Raw genomic sequence first — 18,970 nt, 5'->3', positions numbered from 1 at the left:
CCACAGAGCATGTAAGCCGGGAGGAGCACCCCTTCTCTGCTCCCTGTCTAGAGCTTTTCCCCTCCAGCTCTCTCAGCCGAATACACAGAACCTTAACTGGCTCTCACCACCACGTCCTTTAAGAGCTAGATAACACGATTACATAAATCCTAAAAGGTCTGTCTTGTTCCCTTACAGATTTTCTGAATGATCCTGCTTCTTTTTCTATCTTATTTGATTTTCTCCTTCTTGACCTTTTGCTGGTTAAAAAGCTGGGGGAAAATGACGGACTCCAAGCAAGTTACCAAGAGTAAATTGAAGGTGAGCTTCATCACAAGTCAGGAGCCTCTTCCGGCCTCAGACAGCTCCAGGGAGCCACTGCGGGAAAATTGCGGCAGCAGCTCTCTGCCAGAGACCCCCGAGCCGGCTGATCCAGCCGCCCACAAAGGTCCCAAAGACGCCTGCCAGCAAAGAAACTCCCAGCCGCCCTTGCTGCAGAATCCCCAAGGAAACCCCCTTTCCTCCGAGGACGCCTTCCCAGCACACCAAGCCAACGGGACAGGGACCGAAGGCCTGGAGACCCCAGATACCAGTGGCCTGTCCGTGCTAGCCAGACCCCAGGGCCAGCGAGCCAGAACCCTCTCCAAAGAAGACAGGAAGCAGGCGCACATCAAGAAGCAACTGATGACCAACTTCATCCTGGGCTCTTTTGATGACAACTCTTCTGACGAAGACTCTGGCACTGCCTTGTTCAGAGACTCTTCCCGGAAGGGCAGCCGAGCCAGCCTGGGGACCCTGTCCCTGGAGGCTGCTCAGACCGCGGGCGAGACTGAGACCCCCGTCCCCACTATAAGGTAACATACCCTCTGTCCTCGTAACCAGGAGGCGCAGAGTTAGGGTGGGGTCCACACCCTTCCCTGCTCAGCCAAGCTACCAAGCTGATGCCAGTGCTTTGAGGGTAGCTACGTGACAAGTAGAAGACACGAGCCCCCCTGCTTCCTTCCTTCCCTCCTATCAAAATCATTTATTGAGCATCTGCTGCGCGTACAGGGCCCCAGGCCAGGAAACTGGCTTTCTACAAGATCACGCTCTGGTTGCGGAGGATGACCTTGTATGCAACAACGAGTTATAATTTAAGCAGAATGAGGTCAGGTTGGCAAGAGCCAAAGCAATGACGGGAACCCAAAGGGAGGGACAGTTTCCCTGACTCCTGATGAGACATTCATTTACTTGTTCGTTCATTTGTTCATTCATCCAATAGGTAATTAACAACTGTAAAACATGCCTTCCCCCAGCGATACCTTAAAAGCAGAAATTCAAGGGAATTCCCTGGCTTTCCAGTGGTTAAGACTCTGCGCTCTCACTGCCGAGGGACTGGGTTCAATCCCTGGTCAAGGAATTAAGATCCCACAAGCCATGCGGCATGGCCAAAAAAAAAAAAAGGGGGGGGGGCAGAAATTCAAATACTATAACACATCCATCAAACTGATTGTTCGAAACAAATACCTACAGGTCCATCACAGGTGGGACTGTCCCGGGGGTGTAGTCAGTGGCTTCATTTCTGTTGTTCTTGTTATCAGACTTTGCCACCCCCCACTCCCAAATTACAAATGGAATACGGTAATTCCAGGTAGAAAACATGGAAAATATGGGAGAGCAGAGAGTACAAAAGAGCCACCAACCATGACTTTGCCAGCTGGAAAGAACCTCTGCTGTGTTCTAGTGTTTCTTCCTGCTTCCAGTCTCTTCTTCTGCCCTGGGAGTGGAATCTTTTTGGCTCTTCTTTTAAGCAGCTCTTGCACGCTCTCTGCTAAAATGAGGAAAACCTGGCCTGGGAGATGGGCTCTTACATAGGCACCAAGTTCCTGGGGAGCATGGTTACTGGAACATTTTTAACCCTGGTTATTGGAAATTGGAGATAGAGAAAAGAGAAAAATGCAAATATTCTCTATACTGATGATCTTTAGGGGAAGACTGTTTTGAGTTTCTGGAAGGGTTAAAGGAACAGTCAGACTTCAGAGTTGAGTTCCACCCTGGCTCTGTGACCCCACACTGTGTGACCGTGGGCGTGGCACATTGCCTCTCCTGGCCCCGGTCCCTCATCTGTAAAATCTTGAAGGATTAAATCGGATAATGTTTATAAAGTATGCACAGAGTTTGGTATACAGTAGGTGCTCAATAAGCAGTAAATTCCTCCCCAGCTCCTTTCCCACCAGCACCCACTTCACCCAGCACTCGAATTCACCCAGAGCTTCCCCACTTCTACCTACCCCTCTTCTACCTACAGTTTATATAAATTACCCATTTATCCTTTTTAACAATGGTACAAGGCTGGTGGTGGATCCCTATTTTACAGATGAGAAAACTGAGGCTCCGAGAGGTGAAATAAATACTACTCAGCTTTAAAAAAATAATGAAATAATGCCATTTGCAGCAGCATGGATGGACCTAGAGATTATCATATTAAGTGAAGTAAGTCAGACAGAAAAAGACAAATATCATATGATATCACTTACATGTGGAATCTAAAAAAATGATACAAATGAACTTATTTACAAAAGAGAAACAGACTCACAGACATAGAAAACAAACTTATGGATACCAAAGGGGATAGTGGGCGGGATATAAATTAGGAGTTTGAGATTAACATACACACACTACTATATATAAAACAGATAAACAGCAAGGACCTACTGTATAGCACAGGGAATGATACTCAGTATATTGTAATAACCTATAGTGGAAAAGAATCTGAAAAAGAATATATATGTGTGTGTGTATATATATATGTGTGTGTGTGTATATATTTATGTGTGTGTGTATATATATATATATAAAACTGAATCACTTTGCTGTACACCTGAAACTAACATAACACTGTAAATCTACTTTTTTAAAAATGGTTAAAAAAAAAAGAGGCAAAGTACCTTTTCCAAGATCATGCATCTAGGAAGTGGCAGAGCCAAGTTTCAAGGCCAGATCTGCTGGACAGCAGGATTCATTCTACTGTGTCCCAGTGTGTTCTCCAGTAATCTCCAACATTCTCTCCCTTCCAGACCCTTCTTTCCCTCATTATGACGGTTTCAGCAGGGATTAGGGGAAAACAGTTTATTAAACCAATTCACCCAAATGAAAAAGCATCAGAAATTATGTTAGACATGGATGTCCAACGAGGGGTTGCTAAGTGGCATCTAAGGAGGAGGAATGGTGAGATACATTTACCACACTGGCTCCGGCAGGAAACAAGATGGAGAGTCCTAGCAGGGAGGCAGGAAATGTACAAATAAAGAGGTAAACTGATAAGATAGTTTCCAAGTATGTTCAATGCCAGGAAGGAAACAGGCTACAGAAGAAATACCTGTGGGGATCTGTTTTAGAAAGATGTGGTCAGGTCAGGGAAGAGCTCTTGGAAGAGGCAACTTTCAAGCCAGAACAGAGCAGTCCAACAGAACTTTCTGCCACATTGGGATGTTCCAGAATGGAATGTTCTAGAACTCTGCTGTTCAATATGGCAGCCACTCATCATATGTGACTATTGAGCACTTGAAATGTGGCTAGTGTGACTAAAGAGCTGAATTTTATTTATTTGTTTGTTTGTTTGTTTTTGGCTGCACCGCGTAGCTTGTGGGATCTTAGTTCCCTGACCAGGGATCGAACCCGCGTCCTCAGCAATGAAAGTATAGAGTCCTAACCACTGGACTGCCAGGGAATGCCCAGAACTGAATTTTAAATTTAAGTTTTAATTAATTTAAATTTAAATAGCCTCATGTGGCTGGTGGCTGTTGTCTTGGATGGCACAGACCCAGCCCTAATGGATAAAAAGGAAACAACTGTGTGAATTCTTCCTACTGGTGCTAATTAAGAACTTATCAAGCAAATCCTGAGTCTTGGATTCCGAGAAAGTTCTGAAGATTAAATCAACTCATATTTCTAAGGTGTTTAGCAAGAGAATAAAGCACTTAATAAATGGTAGATTAAAATGGTAGGGCAGGGCTTCCCTGGTGGCACAGTGGTTGAGAGTCCGCCTGCCGATGCAGGGGACGCGGGTTCGTGCCCCGGTCCGGAAGGATCCCACATGCCGCGGAGCGGCTGGGCCCGTGAGCCATGGCCGCTGAGCCTGCGCGTCCGGAGCCTGTGCTCCGCAACGGGAGAGGCCACAACAGTGAGAGGCCCGCGTACCGCAAAAAAAAAAAAAAAAAAAAAAAAAAGGTAGGGGAGGGGGAAGACTCCCAAGTTTCTACTCCCTGTCTTCCACTACTATTTTGAGGGGTCTTTGCTGGTTTGTTCTTAAAAAAAACAGCTTTTCTGGACTGGCAAATTTGTAAAGGTAAACGATACTTAACCGAGGGCCTCCCTTTGCATATGGCTGTGGGCCAAAACAGGAAGTGAATTTTCTGCCCTTGTATCTTCATTGCATAAAACTTAGCATTGTAGGTGAATCATTTTTCCTGCCTTGTCCCAGCAAAGGACTGGGGGAGGGGTAGAAGGATCTTGGTTTTTATAAACCAGAGGCACCAAAACATAGAGATGAAGGTGCATTGTGAGGTGATGGGACACAGGGAGGGCCAATGTGCTGTGTGACCTTGGGTAGGCCTCTTCCCCTCTCTGAGCCTCCAGTGCCTCATCTGCAGCATGAGGAGGCTGGACCAGACTCCTGAAAGCTCATGGAGCACACAGTTCTTTTGCCCCCAATACATGTGCTTTTCAAAGTTGAGAATTTTGAATTTTAGTACCAGGGGCAACTCAGGTGCTTCTGCTGGTGCTTCCCAAGATCCTGGTATTTCCGTTAGAACATTTCCAGCCCCAGCTGAGTCCCCGAATCAGGGGCCTCTGATGGAGGAGACCGCACGTGTTCGTTGTTTCTAATGACCTGGCACAAGAATCCCATGTGGAAGTATCTTCAGGGAGTCGAGGCCCACCTTTACAGTATTCCCCACGTGCCCCTAGTTTCTTGATCGATCACCCTGATGTGTCGTGAAAACTTAATCACTCCTTGAGATCATGTCTTTAGTTTCTTTCTTTGTTTACTTGGTTGTTACCTGTCTCCTGCATTGGACCCCAAGCTCCATGAAAACAGGGCCATATTTTTGGGGTCTCCGCTTTTCCCCACTGCCTAGCCTAGTGTTGGTTCATGGTAGACTTTGAAGAAATACTCACCAAATGTGTGAATGAAACAAGCAACCCAAACCTGCCAAAGACAGAATTCTGAATTTCTGGGGCAAGCAAGACACTTTGTGAATGAGTCTGGGGAGGAATGAATGAATGAATAAATTGATGGATAGGTGGATGGACAGATGGGTGGATGGACAGATGGGTGGATGGATGGATGGATGGATGACTAGGTGTTTTGTTGTCCCTCTTTAGCAGCAGTAGAATTTCTGTTTTCATAAAATCCTTTTTGTATAAATCTTGTGATTTGTAGACTAGTTCCGAGGTTAAACTCCCATTTCAAATGTTTCTTCTGCCTTTAATACAGTTATGCCACCTCACACTTCCCTTCCATTTTCCAACTGGACAAGGGCTGGCTACGATTATAGATTGATTACAGATCCAGTGACTGTGCTCTCTGCTCAGGACTTCCCTCCTGTCTCTTTCCTTTTGGGATCATCTCAAACCAGGAGTTCGAGCTTGGTCTTCCTTTGGACTTGGAAACAGTCCCCAAAGGTTGGAATTTCCATGCAACCCTTCAAAACAGAGCTGATGAGAACATTACATGACATATATAGCAAAATAGTTGCTCACATATTGTGAAATGAAGGTTACAGGGCAATCCCACATGTTTTACAAGCAGCAAAGTGGTTAGTACACGATGGACCTGGGCTGAGACACCAGGTTCAAAGCCGCCTCTTACTCTCGTGTAACCCTAATAATCCTACCCTATGGGGCGCATATGTGGATTGAGTGGGATGGGACACATTCAGGATCACGCAATTGCAGTCCTGAAATTTAAAGTTCTGAAACTTAAGTTTATAAGTTGGCAGTGAACTCACCAGCAAAACCTGCCTTGATGCAAAGTTATTTATAGTCTTGTCCCATTTTGTGTGAATATTTATGCCTTCTGCTGGTGAAATATTAACACCATAATGTGTCACGTAAGGCTTTACCTTCCTAGAAAAATTTCCAAATTCTAAAATACATTGAGCCCTGGGAATTTCTCGTAAAGGATTGTGGGCACATGTATGTCATGTGCTGAGAATATTCCCTGATGCATAATAAGCACGAAAATACTCATCCTTAATAAATGTGTGTGTGTGTGTGTGTGTGTGTGTGTGTGTGGCTGGAGAGACTGTAAGGAATGTCTCCAAATAGTTAGTAATCATTGTCTAATTATGTGGTACACTTATGAGTCATCTAAATTTTCTTCTGCATTTTCTAACTTTCTGCTGTAAATATCATTGTTATAAGAAGTTTTAACAATGTTTAATAATAAAACAGTATAAAAATTACGGGGAGGAAAAAGCGAATCAGTCATCTCACTTCCTAGATAAGGAACTGAAACCCAGAGAGGTGCAGGGGTCTGTCTGAGGCCTCCCAACAAGATATCATAGGCCCTTAGGCCATTCAAACCCAGACCCTCAGCAGATGCAGATCAGAAAATGGTCTTCAAACTCCCAGTGTTGATGCTGCCTCCTAACCTGGGCCCCAGAAAAAGTACCTCCACCCTCCTCCTAACTTGTTCTTTCTATAAATGGGAAGCGTGAGGAGATGAGGCAATCTATCAGGCCGCCTTCAGCTGTGCATCCTTGCGGATGTCACCTGCCCTCTCCATGGCTGGACTGGATGCTCTAAGTCCTTTGTGGCTCTCATGGTCCTTGCTTTTGTGTGGAGGGTTAGACAGGTCTGAGTTCAGATCTCAGACCAGTCCCACGCCCTCTCCGCTGCAATTTCCTCCTCTGTTGAAGGGGGATAACATCAGTGTCTACCTCAGAAGGGTGCAGAGATCATGAGGGCGGAAGTGCTGGGAGTGGGGGGACAGCTCAGAGGCTGCCTCGGTTGCCATCATTTGCTTTTTTTTAAATTGAAGTATACTCGATTTACAATGTTGTGTTAATTTCTGCTGTACAGCAAAGTGACTCATACATATATTTATACATTCTTTTTCATTATGGTTTATCTCCGGATATTGAATATAGTTTCCTGTGCTATACAGTAGGACCTAGTTGTTTATCCATTCAATGTATAATAGTTTGCATCTAATAATCCCAAACTCCCAGTCCATCCCTCAGTTGCCATCATTTGAATGGGCATCTCCCAAAGTTCTTATATGTGGCCACGGCTATTTCCAGGCCCCACCGGGCATACACCTTTAAGGTATAGAAACCTGTGTCCACAGAGGAAGACGGACTGAAGAGGCAGGTGAAGCTCTCTGATAAAAGGATACAATGCAAAGCAGAGAAGTTGAAATATCCACACGGTGTTAATGAGTATTGGGGTTTGTCAATAGAGAATAAATATCTAGAAAAATGTGAGTAAACTGGAGAGCCTAACTGACGTTGGGTAGGGTAGGGTGTTTTAAAATACCTTCATGTCCTGATTTTAATTGTTTTTCCTATTTTGAGGTGGTTACATGGAAGTGTGGGCCATTTAGGTCATGAGTACTTTGGGGTTTTTATTTGAAACTTAAAAAAAAAAATCAGCCTATGGCAGGTTTCTTTTTTGGAGGGACTAAAGATAAAGCCATGAAGAAGCTTCTGGAAACTGAAGAACTGATCATTTTGTTCACCTGTTTTATTTATGAAAAAAAATTTTTGTTGTTGTTGAAGTACAGTTGATTAACAGTATTATGTTAGTTTCAGGTGTACAGCAAAGTGATTCAGTTATACATATACATATATATACTCTTTTCTATATTTTTTCCATTATAGATTATTACAAGATATTGAATATATATTTTTTAAAATTATTGTTGAAATGTTGTTGAATGTATAGTTAGAGGACTAACCAGCTAACCAGTGCCCTCAGTCAAGGCTGCTTACACAACTCCAGGGAAAGGTCACTGTTCACTTTGTGGCCGCCTGGATGGCGCCCCCTGGAGGTGTGGCCCTAGCTGTGCCTTTAGAAGAGAATACCTTTGCATTTATTTTATTTCTAATTTTCGGGGTTTGCTATCCACATAGACTACATTTACTACTATTGCAATGCTTGCTAGGCAGTGTGTCGGATCCTTTTTATTTATTATAACTACTTGGAGAAGCATTCATTCATTCATTCTAACTGGAATCAGATTGCCTGGGTTCAAGTTGCCAGCTGTGGCACCTTGGGCGATAGACATCTCTGCGTCTTCTTTCCTTATCTGTATTACGGAAATAAAACAGTAAGATTGCTGCGACGATTAAATGAGACAGAGGCACCGAAGAACACTCTGTAAATACCTTAGCAGAAGGAAACGTACTTAGGGTCACAGGGCAGCTGCGTCTTTCCTGTCTTGGAGGCCCTCATTTTAGCTGGGGACCCAGGTGGTTCCAAGTGTGTGCTAGAAGCTCACTGGGGCGGGGGCGGGGGGAGGCATGGAGCAGACACGTCCCTGGAAGTATAGGTGAAAGAATAAGCAAAAACCGGAACTTGGAAGCCAAAAGTTGACTTGACTGCGGGGTCTTTTACCAGGCACTGTGGTGACATCTGACTCACATTTTAAATAACCCATATTTTCCACCACTTCCCTATTGTGTGCGTATTCCTGCACGTGAATTGCCTGCAAGTTTTTCCCAGCTGCCAGTTTGTAGGGAGGATGCCATCCTGGAATTGTTCTACTCCAGTCCGGGGAGCTGGGGAGCCAACAGGTTTTTTAAAGTCTCGGGCCACACTCTCCCGGCGCCCAAGGTCAGCGGTGGCTGCGCTACTGGCTGGTCCCAGGCCGGGTGGGGGAGGCGGGACCGGGTGTGGGAGATGGCGGGGTCCGTGTCCTGTCCCGGGACAGGAGGCGGGGCCCGGTCAGGGGGCGGGACCTCTAGGGAGGCGGGGTCCGCTTGGTCGGGGCGGGGCCTGGGCGGGCGCGTCGGCCCCGGACACAGGAGCGCCGGACGCCTTTCGGGATGGAGGAAGTCCCACGCCGAGGAGGGCTCCTGCAGGGTGGTGCGCCGCCCGGCCCGAGGCACTCTAGGACCGCGCCTTCGCCTCCCTGTCGCTGCCTGGCTGGGCCCCGGGACAGGGGTCTGCTTCACAGGGGTAGGGGGTGCATGCTGTGCATCCCAGCCGGAACCTGGTGGGCGGCAGGAGAGTCAACATGAGTCCCGCCAAGGGCAAAGTCTGTTTCCCTGATCTCAAAGTAAAGTAAGTAAGGCTTCAACTTTAATGACCGTTAAGTTATCTTTAAAAAAAATTTTTTTATTGGGGGATAATTGACTTACAGTGTTGTGTTAGTTTCAGCTGTACAGCAAGTTATCTTTTTATAAACTCGTGCAGAGTCCCTCCCACCCCCACTCCCCGCCCCCAGCCCCTAGTAAAGACAGGCTGCGCCACCCGCTCCTTCCCCGCCCCAGCCGAAGAAAGGCCGGCTTCAGTTTGGCAGCTGGGGAGATGGAGCCTGCCTCACAAAACTCTAGCTGGTCTTGGCGGTGCAGGTGGTTGCCAGATTTGGCAGTGATGTTGATTGGAGAAGGGCTCTCGATAGCGCACAGGTGCCTCAAGGTTGACTGGTTGGCGGGGCCCGCGCTTTCCCCCTCCTCCTCCCTTTAGCCTTGATAAAGGTGATGGTTGCCTGATGGCAGGTCGTTTTGAAGGCTGGTGACCGTGAAGCCCGGGGCGAATCCACGTACCCTTGGGAAGGCATCCCACTTAACGGTTATTTTCTGAGCAGGTTAAGTGTAGGCATTTCTGTGCCTGAGCCCCTCTTAGCACCACCTGCTTCATTTCGTTTCTTTTATTTTTTTTTTGTCTTCATTTTATTGCATTTTTTAAGGTTACCAAAGTGATGCTGTGTTTGTTGTTGAAAATTCAGAAAATTATAGATAAGCAAAAAGGAAGAACAAACTCACCCATACCCCTCCCCTCCATTTGATCTTTATTAACAGCTGCTGTATAGTCTTTCAGCCTTTTTTAATTTTTGGTGCAGGTATGCTTTAATTTATGAACTCGAATCATACAGAACATACTATATTGTAACTTGCTTTTTCACTGGGCATTAAGTAGTCTGGACTCGGCAAACTGTGGCCCACAGCCTGTTTTTGTGTGGCCTGCGAGCAAAGAATAGTTTTTAACTTATTTATGTTTTTTGGCCGCGCTGGGTCTTTGTTGCTTCACGCAGGTTTTTCTGTCTAGTTGCTGCGAGCGGGGCTACTCTTCATTGCGGTGCGCGAGCTTCCCATTGCGGCGGCTTCTCTTTTTTGCGGAGCACGGGCTCTGGGCGCGCAGGCTCAGTAGTTGGGTGCAGGGGCTTAGCTGCTCCACGGCATGGGCATGGGGGATCTACCCGGACTAGGGATTGAACCCGTGTCCGCTGCATTGGCAGGTGGATTCTTAACCACTGTGCCACCAGGGAAGTCCCAGTTTTTAACTTTTAGATGGTTGAAAAAAAATCAGGGAATTCCTTGGCGGTCCAGCGGTTAGGACACTTTCACTGTGGCGGCCTGGGTTCAATTCTTGGTCAGGGAACTAAGATCCTGCAAGCAGCGCGGCATAGCCAAAAAAAAAAAAAAAAAAAACAGTTGAAAAAAATCAAAAGAAGGCTACTATTTAGTGAGATGTGAAAATTACATGAAGTTCAGATTTCAGTGTCTACAAATAAGGTTTTATTGAAACATAGCCACTTTATGTATCATCTATGGCTGCTTTTGTGCTTCAAGGGCAGTATTTAGTAGTGAAATAGAGACTGAATGGACTCTAAAACCTAAAGTATTTACTGTCCGGTCCTTTACAGAAAGCATTTGCCGACGCTTGTTCTGCATGGTGCATTCTAGGGGTCCATAGTGTTCCTTTAAATGGATACACTTTAAAATTTATAAACAATCTCCTACAGAGAGTGGATATTTGGGCTCATTCTCCCTTTTTGTTATTATAACTAACACAGTGAAGAACAGCCTTGTAGCTAAGTCTCTCCCTATCCTTTGTTCTTTTCCCAGGATGTATCCATCTGGTCCATAAACATTACCTATCTCCTGAGTGTAAGGCCTGAATCTGGAACCAGGAAGGGACACAAAAATGTTTGGGAAAAATGACCTCTGCCTTCTAGGAACTCTTTTTTTTTTTTTTTTTGCGGTATGCGGGCCTCTCACTGTTGTGGCCTCTCCCGTTGCGGAGCACAGGCTCCGGACGCGCAGGCTCAGCGGCCATGGCTCACGGGCCCAGCCGCTCCGCGGCATGTGGGATCTTCCCGGACCGGGGCACAAACCCGTGTCCCCTGCATCGGCAAGCGGACTCTCAACCACTGCGCCACCAGGGAAGCCCGGAACTCTTTTTTTTTTTTTTTTTTTTAAATTTATTTATTTTGGCTGCGCTGGGTCTTTGTTGCAGCTCGTGGGCTCTTTTTTTGTGGCTTGTGGGCTCGTTTTTGCAGCACGTGGGCCTCTCTCGTTGTGGCATGTGGGATCTTAGTTCCCCGACCAGGGATCGAACCTGGGCCCCCTGCATTGGGAGCATGGAGTCTTAACCATTGGGCCACAAGGGAAGTCCCTAGGAACTCTTGATCTAATGGGGGAAGCAGGTGTTTTTTTAGTAATTCAAATTCAAGGCCCACGGGAACAACAGTAATTAACTGCTAGCCTTTGTGGGGTGCTTTCAGGATGCCAGGCTGAACACTTTGTACGTGTGATCTCATGCCGAATTTACAACAGCACCGTGGGACCCTCAGTGGGTGCTGTCATCTCCATTTTACAGATGAGGAAACTGAGGCTGCCAGTGCTGGTGATAGCATAACGGGGATTCCGCTCAGGCTGTTGCCCAAAGGGCTCTTCATGGGCAGCCAGGTTGTAATGCATAATGTGCTTGAATAGACTCTTTCAAAATACAAGCCCTTCCTATTGTTGGACTAGTCAGCAGACTAAAGGACTCGACCGGTAACTAGTTACTCTGGCTGGTGAGTGTGCCAGGGAAGTGAAGACTCTTAGAGCCAGAAGGGCCTCAGTGGTTATTTAGTTTCTCGGATGCAGGGTTCAGAGAGGGCAAGAGACCCAGATGTGTGGCCGGCCCACCAGGAGGGAGGCTGACCCTCCAGTTTTTTTGTCTTTCCGCAGAGGAGGCTAACAGAGCCTTCAGGGGCACCCTCCTTGGAGTGCTCAGAGCATGTCTGAGCAAAGGGCCCGCAGAAGGATAGTGGTCCCAGATTTGAATCACAGTCTTTCTTGTGCACTACGTTTTTTGTGGAGTACGGTAGTCACATTCCTTCCACATTTGGAGCATCTGGCCAAAACCCTCAAGTCTTACAGGAACGAAAGCAGGCCACGTGGTCTACAAAGGATACATTTTTTTCTGATCTATAAAACTATTAACACAAAAAGTTTAACCTATAACTCTTGAATCACATTTAATTGTACACCTTAATCCAAAAGAATAGCTTTCACAAACCACTTTATTTTTTATTTTTATTTTTTAAAATTTATTTCTTTTATTTATTTTTGGCTGCATTGGGTCTTTGTTGTCTCAGGCGGGCTTTCTCTAGTTGCAGTGAGCGGGGGCCGCTCTTCGTTGTGGTGCGTGGGCTTCTCATTGTGGTGGCTTCTCTTCTGTTGCAGAGCACAGTCTCTAGGTGCATGGGCTTCAGTAGTTGTGGTGCGTGGGCTCAGTAGTTGTGGCTCGCAGGCTTAGTTGCTCTGTGGCATGTGGGGTCTTCCCGGGCCGGGCTTGAACCCGTGTCCCCTGCACGGGTAGGCGGATTCTTAACTGCTGCGCTACCAGGGAAGCCCCGACACAAACCACTATAATCCAAAAGAATGAACTTGCACGAAATTGGAATTGTCCCGGCAAGTTCAGACCATGTGATCACTGTGTATATAATAATATGAAGATGCTTTATTGGGTCACTGCATGGTTCCTCTCTTAGCTTAAAGCCGCTAAAAAGATGGAGATAGACAGCCGCACTCTGCCGCTGAGCTCTGTAGCCTTGAAAAGTGCCATCAACCCTTTGAACCCCGGTTTCCTCATCTGTCAGTGGGGCTGATCCTAATTGGCCTTTCCAGGGTTCTTGTGCCCAGGGCCGTGGGTGCTGTCCTGAGTCAGCACAAACATTTGCACAACTGGTAACAGTGATGACAGAATTCTGTTGCGGAAGAGGCCTACGCAGTCAAGAGTCATTGGGGATCCTGTCCTGAAGGCCTGGACCATCTACTAAGGAGCCAGAAATAATAGGAGGGCCAGGTCCCAAATGCCGGCCAGCATTCCTTGGTGTACAAACAGGGCCAGAGTTCAGAGAACAGAGAAGTGAATGTGGGTCGGAGTAGTTGGAGGACATCCCAAGAAGAGCCTTGAGTCTCTGTTGGGATGAAATAAAGTTGAGGCCAGGAAGGCAGAAGAGTCTGGTCTTCAGTGAGCCCCACGATATCCCGTTATGATGTCACTGCCGAGGGAATCCTGCTCAGGACCAAGGCCCGCTGCCCATGTTGAAATGTTGTGGGTAATCTCACTCCTACGTTGTGCGCATTAGAATTTCCTGAGGGGCTTTTGAAAAACCAAAGTCTGCAATCTTTTCATAAAGGACCAAATAATAAATATTTTCGTCATGGTGACAGTATGGTCTCTGTCACAGCTACTCAGCCCTGCCTTTGACTGCTCCAACTCCCACAGACAATATGTAATTGAATGGGCCTGAGTGTATTCCAGTGTATTCCAGTCATGATTTACAGATACTGAAATTTGAATTTCATGTAATTTGCACATGTCACAAGGTATGATTCTTTTTCAGCCATTCAAAAATGTAAAAAACCTTTATTAGTTTGTGGGAGGTACAGAAGCAGGTGGCAGACTGGGTTTGGCCCTTGAGCCCTAGTTTGCTGACCCCTGGCCCAGCCAAAGTGGCCGTCTCTGGAGGCACTGAGGGGGCAGTTGGCCTGAGAAATTTCCAAGCGTCCACTTATCTGGGGGTCCAAAGATGAGTTCAAAGCTATCGACCTTTCCTGGGCTATGCAATGTCCTTTCTTGCTTACTTGCTGGGTGATAATAGTAAGACCTTTACTTCCATCAGGGCATCAGCTCAGAGCAGTGGCCATCCCTGTTTTATGAAAGAAATGGTAGGGTAAGGGATTTAAGAGCTGGTTAATGCCAGGGCCCTAGCCTGATGGCCTCACACTGGAGCTTTTATACTGGCTCCCGTGCAGAGAGGCACCTCAGCTAAAGCTCCTTCCTGCAGGCCAGGCCCAGTGGTGAACCCTGGACACATGCTCTAGGTGGCAGATCCTATTAATATTATAAATATTCACATCCTATCAGGGAGGCAAGGCACAGAATATTGAAGCAAGTTTCCCAAGATTACACAGGTCATAAGTAGTAGATTTTGGATTCAAAGCCTGGGAGGATGGTTCTAGTCTACTGGGCTTCTCACTTGTGGCACTGTTCACATTTGGGTCCCTGTAATTCTTTGTTGAGGGCTGTCCTGGGCTTTGCAGGATATTGAGTGGCATCCGGGCTCTTTATCCACTAGATGCCAGGAGGACACGCCACACTGTGATGACCAAAAATGTCTGCAGACAGTGCTGGGCGTCCCCAAGGGAGCAAAGTTGCACCCAGTTGAGAACCCCAGATTACCATATTGTCTCTCAAATGTAAGTGCTTGTTTTTGAAAGTCCAGACCATAGAGTTACTTCCATTTATCTCAGATAGCTTTGTGCCTTGAAATTAGATCCCAGGGGTCAGATAGAATTGGATTGGAAGTCCAGCTCTGCCACTTGCCAGCTGTGTGACTTGAGGTCAGTGGTCCTCTCTGAGCCTCGGTTTCTTCATCGTGAGCAGGAGATGATGGTCTCCCCTGCATAAGGCTGTGGGGATTCAGGGAGGAGCCCCCTGTGCCCAATCTATGGTGACATTTGAGGATGTTTATTCCTTCCTTCCCAGTGCAGTCCTGCCTGGTCTCGTGCCTGGGCAGCTGATGGTGTCTGGCTGACAGCTCTGTTGTGTAGTTGACCGCACCTGAAGCCATTTCCAAAGTCACCGTGGAATATTTCAGCCTCCACACTTGCCTTGGAACGAATGCCAGCCAAAGGTCAGTCCCCCAGAGCCAATGTTGATTGGCCTCCAACTTCGTCAAAAACAGATAAAAATAGCCACTAGCCTCAGGCTGGCCCCACTGAAGCAAAGCCACACCAGCAGCATTGTGTGTTCACCCGTGTACTTTGCCGGGATGGGTTTGGGACCCTTCCGGTGGAGGGGCTGTGTCACCAGTTTTGAAGTCAAAATGGTGCTGTGAATGGTTTTTCCCAGGCCACAGAATGGTGTTTGTCTAATGGTTGAGTTTTTCTTTGTTGCTGTTTAGGTCAAATTGCTGAGTTTTTTTTTGGTTTGTTTTGCGGTACGCGGGCCTCTCACTGTTGTGGCCTCTCCCGTTGCGGGGCACAGGCTCCGGACGCGCAGGCTCAGCGGCCGTGGCTCACGGGCCCAGCCGCTCCGCGGCACGTGGGACCTTCCCAGACCGGGGCACGAACCCGTGTCCCCTGCATCGGCAGGCGGACTCTCAACCACTGCGCCACCAGGGAAGCCCTAAATTGCTGAGTTTTAATGTTGCCTGTATAAAAGTGGGATGTCTCAGACTTTCTGAAGCCACAGGATCAAGCCAGCCAGTTGGGGAAGACCGTGGACAGAATGAGGAGGGTGGATGGTTGGGGAGGAGGCCATGGGCAGAGGAGTGGCCTGATGCCTTTCTTGGTTAGATTGGGAGATCAGTCGCCCCCGATCCTCTTGGCATCACTGCATTGAAATAATATAGAGTTTGCCGTGTGCTAGATGCCATCTTTTACTTTTTATGTATTGATACGAGCTTATTTAATCCTCACAATCCAATGAGGTACATGTTAGTATCCTCATTTTACAGTGGAGGATACTGAGTGCCTTACCGAATGGATACCAAAATGACCATGGCTTTCAGCATCCCTATTACAAAGTTAATAGCTCTTTCTTCTTACTGAAAATAATATATCGTGGCAGAAGATTTAACAAATATAGGCAAAGAGGAGAGAACAGAAACCACCCATAATTCAACCACTTTGAGAAAGCTGCTCTTAACATTTTGGTATCTATTTCCCTAGATCACGGGTCTGCAAACGATGGCCCTCAGGCCGAATCTGCCTGTTTTCTAAAGAAAGTTCTTAAAAGCAAACTGACCTGCTTGTTGGTTAATGGAATGTAATTATGATGAAAGCACTGTTCGTATTTGTAAGATGATATTGACCTTCAGAGTCCTTTTCTAAGTCCTGTTTCGGTTCAGCAGTTCAGTCCTAGGAGGTTTTAGAAGAAAAGCTGCTTGCAGTTTGTGGGAGGCAGGAAGGCCAGTTCAGGGGCCGGAAATCATTTGTTCATTTGTTTGTTCTTTTGGACAACATGCATAAGCCTTGTTGAACGGAGACAGTCTTAAATGAAAATACAAATCCTGTGGTGGCATAGCATCATTATCGGTTTCTGTCATTCATTTCTGGTTTTGTTTCCTGGCCAAGAAGTCCGTTTTTTCATTTCTGATAGGCAGAGCTTGGGTTGGGTTGGGGATGAGGGGGACAGGCTACAGGTTTGTAGAAGGCTTTTCCCACGGGGAACTGTCCTGGATGGATAGACTTTATACAACAGAAAATGCCCACACCCAACGTTTCCTGGTGTGATGGAAAGAGCCCCAGTCCCGTTGACTTGCTGGGTGATTCCCTTTGCCTGACAGGACCTCAGTTTGCTCATCTGTAAACTGGGCGTTCTCTCCCCACAGTGGCTTATTGGCTTCCAGCTTTGCTCTTCCCGGTGACGTGCTGGCAGTGTTCCTTAGGGTCTATCAGTTCTTTTTCTTTTTCCCCCCCCAATATTTATTTATTTATTTGGCTGTATCGGGTCTTAGTCGCGGCATGTGGGATCTTCGTTGCTGCGTTGTGGGATCTTTTGTTGCAGCATGCGAACTCCTAGTTGCAGCATGTGGGATCTAGTTCCCTGACTAGGGATTGAACCTGGGGCCCCTGCACTGGGAGCACGGAGTCTTAGCCACTGGACCACCAGGGAAGTCCCGGGTCTATCAGTTCTTCACCAAAACTTTTGCCCCCCCCCCCCCAACCCACTCAGCCCCAGACTCCCCAAATGCCTGGTGACACAGTTGCTGGATGCACCCCTGGGTGGCGAACCTCTAACTTAATGCCTGGCAGGTGGCTATCTCCCTGCTTGAATAGCCCATTTCCGGGTTGAGAGAGTGGGCTGAATGCCTGATTCTGCACCTGTCACCACCCCACTAAATGACAGCAGAGAGATTTTTCTTAAAGAGCTGGAAACCCATCAGGCCCTGGAAGAACAGGAGGGGAAGTTAGCAGCAACATTTTGGAAGCCAGAAAGCAGAAGGACAAGCAGTCACTGGCTGAGCAGAACCAAGAGGGCTGAGCCATAAGGCAGCAGTGAGGGAAGCTGAGAACCTGTACCCCAAAGGTGCAGGGATGGGCAACATTGGGTGCCTCTGCGTCTGGGAGCATCTACATGAGAAGAATTGGGTGATGGAATCCCAGATCTCCGCATCTCCAGGTGGCTGGGGGCTTCCCGGACCGGGGCACGAACCCGCGTCCCCCGCATTGGCAGGTGGACTCCCAACCACTGCGCCACCAGGGAAGCCCTGTACCATCTTTTCAACAGGATGAAACTACTGGCGGCTATTCCCCAGCAAAACACGGGAGCCCATCAAGAAAGAGGGAGCCATGCAGTCCCTCAAACTCAGGATCAAACCCCAAGGAAAGGCAAAGGGCCAGTGAAGGGAAGTCCCAGTTGACGGTTGCATAGGGGTTTAGAGAACAGCGTCTGGATAAGAGGAGAGTCGAGGCCTTCAGTAATGATGTGGTCAATGGAAAATAATGGAACCGATCAATTATCTTCCATGTACTAAGAGGCTGAGGAGTGAGATGAATTAGCGACAGATGCAAGGAAAACCAAGTCAATGAAAAAAAATCACTAACTCCTGGGGGAAAAAAAAAAAAAAAAGGAACATCTGGTATACCGCACCCCCTCACCTGTGAATAATGACACCAGACTCATAAAACACCAAATACTGAATTTACCAAATTGCAGTATACCTGTATTGAGAGGCTGGGGAAAGGGGAGCAGATGGGTTGGCTGCTTAAGGCACTAATTCCACATCTGTGAAGATAACAAGTTCATAGGTGGATGGCGTCTTAAATGGATGCCTCACTAGATAATGTACACATATTGTTCAGAACCATGGAGATGTGTAAATGCCAGAAAGAGTCAAAATGTGATTTCCTCTGGGGTGGGGTTCTAGAGGGGGGATGGGGCAAGGACCCTCTATTTGTTATACATTTTTTTGTTTTCAGTTTTTTCAAAAAATTTGATATACACGTACAGAAAAGCACATGAAAGATACAAACTGTTTAACAAGTGTAAAGTGTTAGAATGTGGGAACTTCCCTGATCATAAACTTGCACCCCTGTTCTAAGCTTTTTTGTATTATTTGAGCTCCTAAATTATGGGCATGTAAAGTAAGAATGACTCTAAGATGAAAAATATGATCGTACAGCTTGGGGCAGGTCAGGGGGTCGTTCCTACTTCATTTGTGATCTGACCTCTGGAGTCTCCTCCTAAAGTGTTTCAAGTTCCCCGGAGGGGGGCTGCAAAGAAGCAGGGGTCTGATGGGCTTTGGCTTCTCTGTGGATGTGCATTTCACAGCTGCCGGGTGCCCGACCCCCTCCCTGAGCGTCCCAGACCTGCTTGTTCATGGGTCTGTCCTGTTCCCTGGCAGGCCCAGCATGTCCGGGCTCTACCTGGCGAGAAGAGGCCGAGAACAAAAGAAGCTGGACCTGCACAGAGACTTTACTGTGGCTTCGCCTGCCGAGTTCGTCGTGCGCTTTGGGGGGGATCGGGTCATCGAGAAGGTACAGATGGGGTCCCG

General features: G+C 47.2%; 1 protein-coding gene across 8 annotated transcripts in view; it reads left to right on the top strand.

Annotated features, from left to right (window-relative positions):
* ACACB (acetyl-CoA carboxylase beta) overlaps positions 1–18,970 on the top strand; it is a 109,189-nt gene that overhangs the window by 7,222 nt on the left and 82,997 nt on the right. For 3 of the 8 annotated variants that reach the window (XM_067014677.1, XM_067014678.1, XM_067014679.1), the window contains 2 exons: positions 252–833; positions 18,821–18,953. In XM_067014677.1, coding sequence (XP_066870778.1) covers positions 262–833; positions 18,821–18,953 — 705 coding nt within the window. In that variant the 5' untranslated portion in view covers positions 252–261. Of the gene's footprint in view, positions 1–177; positions 834–8,971; positions 9,250–14,975; positions 15,104–18,820; positions 18,954–18,970 lie in introns of those variants that run through there. The other 5 variants (XM_067014676.1, XM_067014683.1, XM_067014680.1 and 2 more) reach the window with 5 other exon arrangements.

The sequence above is a fragment of the Kogia breviceps genome, chromosome 15 (assembly GCF_026419965.1).
Source record: "Kogia breviceps isolate mKogBre1 chromosome 15, mKogBre1 haplotype 1, whole genome shotgun sequence".
Lineage (NCBI taxonomy): Eukaryota > Metazoa > Chordata > Mammalia > Artiodactyla > Physeteridae > Kogia > Kogia breviceps.
Note: the sequence above shows the minus strand (reverse complement) of the source record. Positions and strands in the feature narration are given on the sequence as shown.